The 9,162-nt window shown below is 57.1% G+C and overlaps 1 protein-coding gene across 11 annotated transcripts; it reads right to left on the bottom strand.

Moving 5' to 3' along the window:
- Positions 1–117: 117 nt before the first annotated feature.
- Mbd6 (methyl-CpG binding domain protein 6) lies at positions 118–7,618 on the bottom strand. Of its 11 annotated transcripts, XR_006150490.1 has the most exons (15): positions 7,319–7,570; positions 6,248–6,311; positions 5,928–6,064; positions 5,412–5,514; positions 5,114–5,276; positions 3,833–4,885; positions 3,038–3,699; positions 2,605–2,758; positions 2,286–2,455; positions 1,772–2,185; positions 1,618–1,685; positions 1,223–1,286; positions 913–1,082; positions 585–648; positions 118–332 (listed from the first exon to the last, which is right to left on the bottom strand). XR_006150490.1 is itself a non-coding variant. In XM_042698682.1 (13 exons), the coding sequence occupies exons 3-13, from the start codon at positions 6,038–6,040 to the stop codon at positions 1,008–1,010; spliced, it is 3,021 nt and encodes a 1,006-aa protein (XP_042554616.1). In that variant the 5' UTR covers positions 6,041–6,064; positions 6,248–6,311; positions 7,319–7,618; the 3' UTR covers positions 118–1,007. The 11 variants fall into 11 exon arrangements, 7 of the variants coding, with proteins under 7 accessions (XP_042554616.1, XP_042554614.1, XP_042554615.1 ...); XR_006150491.1 differs by lacking the exon at positions 585–648; XR_006150488.1 differs by having other exon boundaries at positions 118–648.
- Positions 7,619–9,162: the final 1,544 nt, after the last annotated feature.

Below are 9,162 nucleotides of genomic sequence, written 5' to 3' on the forward strand. Positions count from 1 at the left end.
CTGAGACACAGACATACAAAGTCTAATAGTCTAAGCCACTACTGCAAGAGACAGATTTCAGCTGTAACTTGTTCTTACTAGAGAACTAAATAAAAAAAATAAGTACAGAGCCAGAGCCAGAGTTTCAAAATATTCTCATCTGTTAAATTAAGAGTGTCTCCCATAGAAAAGCAGTGGAGGCCCCACAGGGCAAGTACAAAACAGAATTAAAACTCCCAAGGGTCTTGTCTTTACAAAAGAAAAGGCAGGAGGCAGCCCCTGGACAGCTGGTCATGCTGGCCGCTCCGGTTGGACCACGTTGCATAATCTTCAGTCGCATCATCACAACGTCTCTGAGCGTTTTGATGGGAGGAGAAGGGGCAGTGTAGTGTGTATGGGAGGAGAGGCCCAAAGGGCTCTCTTTGCCCCCTTACCCCCTTTTATATCCCAGAGGAAAGCCGGAGGCTACACCTTGAAATGAGGCTATGTGTTTCAAACCTGGGGACAAGGGTAAGAGGGGAATCTGTGCTTTGAGCAACCTGAGCCAGAGGCAGAGGGGTGTTGAAGGGATGAGGGGAAGATGCATGATGCTTATTGCTTTGTACCTTTCACTGGGAAGGAGGGCAGCAGCCAACAGTAGCTCACAGGTTTGTAAACTGAGCCTGCTGGCTTTAAGAAGGGAGGCAATGAAGTCGAATTAAATATAAAAGAGTCATTTGTGCAAAAATAACTTAAACAAATAAAAGACCTGGGAAAGGGGTGTTCCCCTTAGCGCCTGATGGGGAGAGGGCCATATACCACCCCCCCCAGGCCTTTTCAGTGACATGGCTTTGGGGGGAGGGGGTGAGCTTCCCTACCCCCTGCAATGGCTCAGGATGGGATTGTAGGGGAAGGAGTTGCATTTGTGCTCTGAGTGGGGAGTAGTGCCCCCACCCACTGTCCACAGGTGCACGTGGCTGGCAGGGGCTCCCAAGGCTCAGCACTCAGCTCTCCCCAATCAGGGTCAGATCCAGCTCCAGGTAGGGCTGCTATGGGGCCAGTTTCCTCCTCTTGTTTTTGGCAGGACGTCCAGGGCGGGCCCGGGGAGGCAGAGGGACAGCCGCCTACATGTGAGCAGAAGTTGAAAGTTGCGTTCAGTCAGCTAGATAGCAGGAAGTCTTATTTATCCCCCCTCCCTCTAACCTATCCTTCCTCTTGCCTCATCCGTTATATACCCACCCACCCCACCCAAACACACACTTACTCGGGTTGTAGGGCTGGGTTCCAGGGTAACGTCCTGGCGGGAGCTATTGCTATTCCGGGTAGGGCTGCAATAAGGGGCACAGATGATCAGGAACACTCCCCAAGCACCATGTGAATTTCAGAAGGCTGGGTGGGAAGCTTTCTACATTTGGATAGTAAAGGTATAATATCTTTACTCATATTCAATAACAAGTGCCCTTCTTGAAAACCAAGCCACTATTTGGGCTGTGGTATGGCTCAGTAATAGAGCATTTGGCTAGCATATGCAGGCCCCTGGGTATGATGCCCAGCACCACAAAAACAAAATAATGAAAACCAAGCCACAATGCAGACATTTCTATAATCCCAACAAGAATTAAGCAAAGGCCAATATAATAGGGGTAAGCCTACACTCACTTGTATTTTCTTCTCCGGCCACGACGAGACTTTCTGACTATTCCCAGGGGCACCTGAGAAAAGACGGACTGTTCATGTGAAAAGTGAGGAAAAGGTACCAGATTTCAGTTGTCCTTCAAAGCCTCTCACCCCAGACCTCCATTACTGCACTCACCTTAAGGTCCTCAGAATGGGGTCCAGGAGGGGGTGGATCCTTGGGCTCAGCACCCCCTTCAGCCAGCTCCCCATTATGCTGCCAGTGGTGGGTTCTTGGGGACCGTTCCATTTGTCCATTGAAGCCACCACGTGTCCCCCACTTGAGGGCCAGTCGGCCAGGCTCTCGCCGGCTGCCAGGCTTTCGGCCCCGGCCTGGCCTGGCCTCACCATTAATGCCCCTAAGTCCCCCTCCTCCCCTCCGGCCCCGTTTCCCTGACCCCCTCCCAGTGAGCAGCTCAGACACTGGGGGGTCGGGAGAACCGTGGGGTGGGGCTAAGGCACTGAGGGGAGGCCGGGCAGGCTCTGGTTCAAGGGCTGAAGTGGGGCTCTCAGAGGGCAGACAAGGGGCTTCTGACTGCTCTGGAGGGATCTGCTGGCAAAAAATAAGACCTGTTAATCTCAAATACAGCCTGCCATTCTGTAACACAGAAAGCCTTAAATACCTCCAAACAAATCCCCACTCATGCCCTCACCTGGAGACTCTGTAGCAGGCAGGCTAAGGGACTAGAAGCCTCTGAGAGAGGTGGAGGAGCTCCCCCCCCAGGGAGGAGCTGCAGCCCCAACTGACCAGAGAGAAGAGGGCCAGGAGGCTGCAACAGGCTGGGGAGGGTTCCAGGGCTGCTGGTCAGTGAGGACAGGTCACCTGTTGAGGAATTAGTCAGGAGTCTCCCCCAGACAAACCAATTAGACCCTCTTTAGGCTTTACCCAGTGGGCAGGGACTTGCTTCCCAATTCAGCCTGTGCTCCCAATTTTTACTATTTCTCTTTCACACCAGAATTCTTCTGACTTACCCAGCAGGCTGGCACTCAGCAGAGGGCTAAGGAGTTGGGGGGGTCTCCCTGAGTTGGAGGGGGCCTTGCCCAGAGAGGAGGCCCCCGGGTCAGTAGTTGCCGTGGTGACACTGGAGGTAGGTGGTCCAGGTTGGGGGGCACTCAGGACACAGGGCTAAGGAAAAAAGATGGTTGTAACATTTACTTGGGTAATAGGTTTGATGTAGCTCACAAACAATCCAACCAAATCTCAAGTGAGGTAGGCCATGCTTATTAAATACAGACTGTTCTTATAGCCATCCTACCCCCAGCCAAGATAAGCTCTCCCCAGAGGCCCTGAGGAAGAGCTCAAGCATGAATCTGAAAGACTGGTCTGAAACGTGGAACAGGATTCCTAATTCCCATACTCCTGATTCCACCTTTTCCTGTCCCACCCCAACACCCCCATCCTCACCTGGGTGGGTGTCCCCGAGGGGGGATCCAGGCTGGCAGCCAGCAGCGCAGAATTTAAAGCTATGAGGGTAGGGGGGGCTGAAAGCGGGGGGAAAAGTAGAGGGGGCAGGTCTCCTAAACCTGAAAATGGCTCCCCACTTGGGCCCCCAGCTCCCTCTGCGGATCCCTCCCCATCCCCAGCTGTGGGGCCCAGGGCCAACAGGGGCAGAAAAGAGGCAAGAAGGTTGCTAGGAGGGGCAGAAGGTGGGGGGAGGAGGTCTGAGGGTGGTGGTGAAAGCAAAGATGCGACTAAAAGGGAAGGCCCTTCAGGCTCGCCAGGGGCTAGGGGTGGGCCAGGTCCCCCCGGTGGGGGTAGTAGGGGTTCAGGGGGTGGTTGTCCTCCTCCGCCAGCCAGCACACCAAATAAACTGTGGCTGAGTAATGGAGAAGGTGGAGGCTGCCCTAGACTCAAAGGAAGAGGCAAGGCCCCCAGCATCCCCGGGAAGCCAGCTCCACTCAGCGCCAGGCCCTGCTCAGGGCTGGGGAAAGGGAAAGCTTCCCCACCAGCCAAGGGAGGCAGAGGGCAGGCTGGGCCTGCCCCCATGCCCAGCCCGTCAGATGGGCTTTGAAGCACAGGGCTAGGGACTACGGGGGCTTTGGAGGCAGCTGGTGGGGCAGGGGCACCTGTAAAAGAAGAGAGAGATTCCGTTCCAAGGAGGCCCCCAAACCACCAAAGCACTCTCTATGCTTTCCCCCCAAGTCCCTCGCTGCCTCCATCCCACCAGGCTGAGGAAGTGCTCTTTTAAGACTCACATACCTGGCACACTGCTGAGGCTGCCACTGGTGGTCCCAGGCAAGGAGGGCTGGATGGGGTGCCTGGGCTGGGGAGGGCTCCCTGAGGAGAGGGTGGGGGGAGGAGGAAGGTGTGCATCTGACCCCAAAAGGTTAAAGCTTCCATCAGATTGGGAAGGGCCAGGCGTAGGGAGTCCCAGCAGGGACAGCACAGAAGGAAGAATGGGTTGGGATGGCTCTGGAAGAGGAAAGGGCTGGGGCACAGGAGCGGGGGCACGAGGACGGCTCCGTCTAGGAGTTTGAGGGCATCCCCCTTCTAGCAACCTCAATACAGTTGGGGGCCGGCGGGGACGACGCTGAGAGGGACGAGGTGACAAGGAATGGGAAGCTGAGGGCGCCTGGGCACGGGGCCTTCGGCCCTGTAAAGTGCTGGGAGGGGGTGGCGGGGGATGCTGTGCCTTGGCCGCTGCAGAAAGTAGGCTGCTAGCAAGGAAAGGGGGTGCCCCAGGCCCCTCCACCGTGGGGGCCCCTCCCAGAGGTCCCAGGACCAGGGGCAGGTGCATAGTGGCTGAAGACACTGGTGGCTGAGTGGCAGGACCAGGGGGGCCAGGAGGGCCAGGGAGATTATTGCTCGGGGGCAAGGGAGGGGGTGTTAAGGCATCACTACAGTGGAAGAGAGGAGGATCTGAAGGTGGTGAGGAAGAGGCATGAGGGGCTGGAGGAGAGGCTAGGTCAGAGGGCACCAGGCTGGATCGGAGAGCTCCCCAGCTGTATGAGGGGGCATTGAGGCTGATAGCAGGTGGAGGAGGTGGGGCTGGAGAGGGGGCATTGCCCCTTGGGAGGAAACAGGGGCTGCTGCTGCTGCCCCCAGAAGGGACTGGGTCTGGAAGCCTTGGGGGTGAGAAGAGTCCCCCAGGGCCTGCTAGAGGGGGAAAGGCCTGGGGAACTGAGGGTGGTTCTTGGGGAAGGGAGCCAGGACCCCCATTAAGTGGAGTTGTAGGAGGAACTCGACAGGGAGGACGGGTAGAGGGAGGCCCTGGGGACACAGTGTGGAACATTTGGGGGCTTGCTCCCTCTCCTGCAATAAATGAGAAACAAAAGGTCAGCCTGCAGGTCTCCCCTCCACTTCCAAGTACTTTATCTTTTCCAATCCTACTTCCCACAATTTCACAACCTTTCTGTCCCTTCCTCTCACCAAGTAGCTCCCCACCAGACACATTTCTTTGTCCCTCTAACAGCTCTTCCACCACCACCACCTTCCAGGCCCTCAGGCTTCCCTCAGTGTGCTGTAAAGTAGAAAACTCACCAGGAGAAGAGTGTGAGCAGGTGGTCTCCATGCTGCGATACAGAGTTGCCATGGCAACAGCTTTCCGCCGGTGGTTGCACAGCTTGGTCATGTCCTCCTCTGATGCTGGCCCCACCCCAGCCCCACCCTGGGTCACCGGGGCCAAAGGGTCAAAGTTGAAAACCTGCACGGTAGAAGGCATAGGTAGGGACCCTGAGGGGTAGCATCCGTGTGCCCAGCTACTATGGCAGTGATTTACATTAAGTCTTTTGGTTTATCTCTGTGCTCTCTGGCACACCCCCCCCACCATGATTCTGACCTTGGGGACATTGAGTGGACACTCCAGACCACACTTGCAGGTCCCATCGCTGAGGAGGTAGCTCCGGGTTTGCTCCAAGGAAGACAGCTCTGTGCCACTTGGGCTGTCAGAGGGGACAGGGTCAGAGGGTATGGGGTTAGTTTTTTTGGGTCCGGTTGTGGGGCCTGAACTCTGGGCCTGGGCGCTGTCCCTCAGCTCTTCAGCTCAAGGCTAGCGCTCTACCACTTGAGCCACAGCACCACTTCCAGCTTTTTTTCTTTTTGCTTATGTGGTGCTGAGGAATCGAACCCAGGGCCTCAGGCATGCAAGGCAAGCGCTCTACCACTGAGCTACCTTCCCAGCCCTAAAGAAGAGTCTTAAAGTACCAGTGATCTAGAGAGCAAAAAGCTGAGGAAGGAGGGGAACAGAGCAATAAGACCAGAGATGGAAGCCTTGAGAGCAAAGGTAGGAGAAAGAAAAACAGGCAACTGAAAATCAACAAAGCTGATGGAACTTGGGAACTCTGAAGATCCATACCTGATATAGAGCACGACACCCTCTCGCACACAGCGCTGCCAGCCGATGGGGACAGATGTGGCCACAGGGCCCCCAGCTCTGTCTGCTCCACTGCTCTCATTGCCCCCATTCATTGTGTGTAATCAGCTCCCGCGTGCCTGATAACACAGACATCCATGTGGGTGCTAGGCTGATTAAATGAGGCTGGGTACCTGAGGGAGAGCTCTAGGAAAGCAAAGGTTGAGAGACCCGGAGAAACTTGGGAAGCCTCAGAGTTGCCAGGGGAACACCTTGGTGAGCTCAGTAGGAAGAGGAGTCCTCTGACACACCACCATGACTACCTGAACATCTCTGCAAACATTGTGGGGTCCAGTCTAAAGCCCGGGCCACCAGCTTAGCCCACACCTGTAACACAAGGAAAGAGAAGGGACTTTCAGGACTCTTCCTAGCTCAAGAGAGCCCCACAACCCAGGACACTCAAGGCAAAAGCCTTAATGTGAAACAAGTGCCTGTGAAGAACTCTGCTGCGTTTGTAACTACCCTTTCCAAGAAAGCCCAGTCCCTAGGGACCAGAGGGTCAGCACCTCAACTTCCAAGGACCACAAAATCATTGCCCAGTCTCTATACATATGAAGGGGACAATCCCCTTTGTCACATTACAGACAGAAGACTTCAACTAAGGCTGTGCACAAATTCCCATAATGCTAGGCCAACTAGGAAGTTTCCTAGTGTCAAGCCCCTGCTGTCCCCTCCCTCAAGGAAGATCATATAAAAAGTACAGATTACTCCATAGGTCAGCAAGCAGTTGCCCAACTGCCTGCTAGCGTGGTACCAAGAAAAATCCTCCCTCTGTCCATTCTATCAACCACTGATCTAGTTCATTTGGGACTTAAGAGGTAAGAATCACAGCTCCTCTTCTCCCAGGGTCCTGAGAAGCTCTAGAGTCTTCTCCTCAAGCCCAAGGCTAGGGGACTCAGAACCTCCTATCCCACTGGCTTCCAATTAGAAACCAGAGCCCTTTCTCTCTGATGTGGGACGTCTCTGAAACCTGCAAATGCCCTCCCCACCTCACCATCGCTTCCAGCCCACACTGACGGCTTCCAAACTTTCCCTCTCATAGCAAGGCGCCCTGTCACCCAGACTGCTTCCCTTAGCTTGGGGAGGAGGGGAAGGCGCACGAAGTAGGAAGGAACTTGGGGAGAAGGCGGGCGGAGGGTGGGCGAAGCACTGAAGGAAGGGAGGTGAGGAAGGCAGAAGTCAGGCAGTGAGAGAAACGGCGGGGGCAGGTGAGGGCGGGGGAGTGGGTTGGGGCCGAGGAAAGGGGCCGAGAGGACGCGGAGGGGGCAGAGGGTAGAGACTGCAGGGGAGGAGGGGGAGGGGGAGGGGCGGGGGGGGCCGGGCCCCGCACTCACCGCGGCCCATGGTTCGGCCGGCCCCGCCCTGCGCAGTCGCGGCCCAGAGGGTGAGTGGGAGGGGGGGTGGGAGGAGGGTCGGTGAAGCCCGAGCCTCCGGTACGGCCCCGGCCGGTCCTAGCAGGAAGCACCGCCGCCGCCGCGGATCACCGAGCGGCCTCCCGCGCATGCGCCATGGGGGCCAGGGGCAGCCCTGGGGATTCCGTTCCCAGAAGGCACCGCGCAGGCTGCCGCCACCGCCGCCGTCGCTGCCGCCGCCACCGCCGCAGCCGCCGCCGCCGCCGCAGCCCGGACGGGAGAGGGGCGGGGCCGGGCCCCCGCCCAGCGGACAGCAGCGAGCCAACAGGAGGGGCCGCAGTGCGCATGCGGGAGCGCGCCTGCCCCTCCCCCACCACCCCCCATTAATCCCCAAGAGAACAAACACCCCACGCGGCCCCCCCCCCTTCCTCCGCGGAAGGATCTGCGCTTCTTCCCAGGCCACTGGTGGCCAATCCCCGGCCTCCCCGGGGAGGGGCCTCTTCCAAAGCCACAATCTGTTGAGGGAGCCAGGAATGCCAGGTCCGGGAGGGGCCAGCCCCAAAAGATGAAAGTCGCGACTTGCCCTGCCCCGCCCCGCAGGCTTCCCGGGTGGTGTGCCGGGACTTGACCCGCTTCCCCAGGTCAACATGTCACAACACGACCTGGGCCTGTCAAGTCACATGACCTCTGCCTGTCACTGACAACCTGGTCCTTCTTTAGGCCAGATGGTCCAGCCCACCCCCACCTCCATTAACAGAGGGAAATGGAGGTCTGGAGCGTCGGAGCCGCCTGGCCAAGGACCTGTCACTGCCGCACCGTCCAGTCAATACCGCTTTGAGACAGCTTCTAGTGAGACAACGCTGGCTGCCCCTTGAGGGTCTGACAGGATGTCTAACAGGCCACCACATGGCCTCTTGTTTTCCCAGCGCAGGAAAAACATTTTGCACCGTGCTTCTAGTTTTGTTCAAGTTGCCTCCGAGTTCCTGGATCTTTTATTTTCACATCTCGTCCTTTAATTTACAAATGAGAACGGCAGGATTCCTGAGGAACTGAGGCTAGCGAGTGGGTTTCTGACAAGCCACTCCACAGCCGTCGTGCGTTCAAGTGCACGTTTCAGGCTTCAGGATCTACTGTAGGTCATGACCTCAGATACCTAGAAGGCAGGAGGCCAGCTCCTCAGGGGGGAGGCACAGGACTAACTGGAACCGTGAAAACGGAGAAGCTCGGTCTACAGTGAAAGACAGAAGAGCACCACAGAGACGGGGGGGGGGGGGGGGGGGGAGGGGGGGGGGCAATAAGTAGGAAATCAATCAGGTTCACTCGGTAAATTCTGGCTTTAGAAGGCTAATGAGAAACAAGGTAACAGTCAAAGGTGATACCAGTATCTCGGCCTTGGGGGAATGAAAGGAGGCTGAAGAGTTCCTAGTAAAAATACTCGAGATGGTGTCAATCCAGGTGGACAAATGCAAACTTTAAAGGGCTATGTGCCCGTAAGCGGGGAGGGACCAGAGAAAATGGGAGTTCCTTATGGAGGAGGTAAAACAGGGGTAATGCAGAACAGCAGCTCCTAAGGGGAAAACGCTGCAATGAGGTTCCATGCTTCAGCCTAAGGGTGGCCACGGTTGAAAGCCGTTGGGGCCGTTGGGTGCTGGGAGCTGGCGCCCCGCCCTCTCTCCTCTCTCCCACCCCCCGCACCTCCCACCACCCTCGACGTCCTCTTGCGCGTGCGCGCGCAGACACCGGTTGCCAAACATTGCATCATCCCCGCCCCCCGTCCACCCCTCCCCCCCGTCCACACTCCCCTCCGCGCGCGCGCGCATGACTCA

This window comes from Dipodomys spectabilis, unplaced genomic scaffold (genome assembly GCF_019054845.1).
Source record: "Dipodomys spectabilis isolate Male_0828 unplaced genomic scaffold, ASM1905484v1 ptg000234l, whole genome shotgun sequence".
Classification (NCBI taxonomy): Eukaryota; Metazoa; Chordata; class Mammalia; order Rodentia; family Heteromyidae; genus Dipodomys; species Dipodomys spectabilis.

Bases quoted from the DNA above. Each gene is read 5' to 3' on its own strand.
- Mbd6 (XM_042698678.1), bottom strand. From the start codon at position 6,040: ATGAATGGGGGCAATGAGAGCAGTGGAGCAGACAGAGCTGGGGGCCCT. The intron at 4,886-5,113 runs GTGAGTTTTCTA...CATTTATTGCAG, and splicing joins CTGCTCACACTCTTCTCCTG to GAGAGGGAGCAAGCCCCCAA. The intron at 2,759-3,037 runs GTGAGGATGGGG...TTTTTTCCTTAG, and splicing joins CCTCGGGGACACCCACCCAG to CCCTGTGTCCTGAGTGCCCC.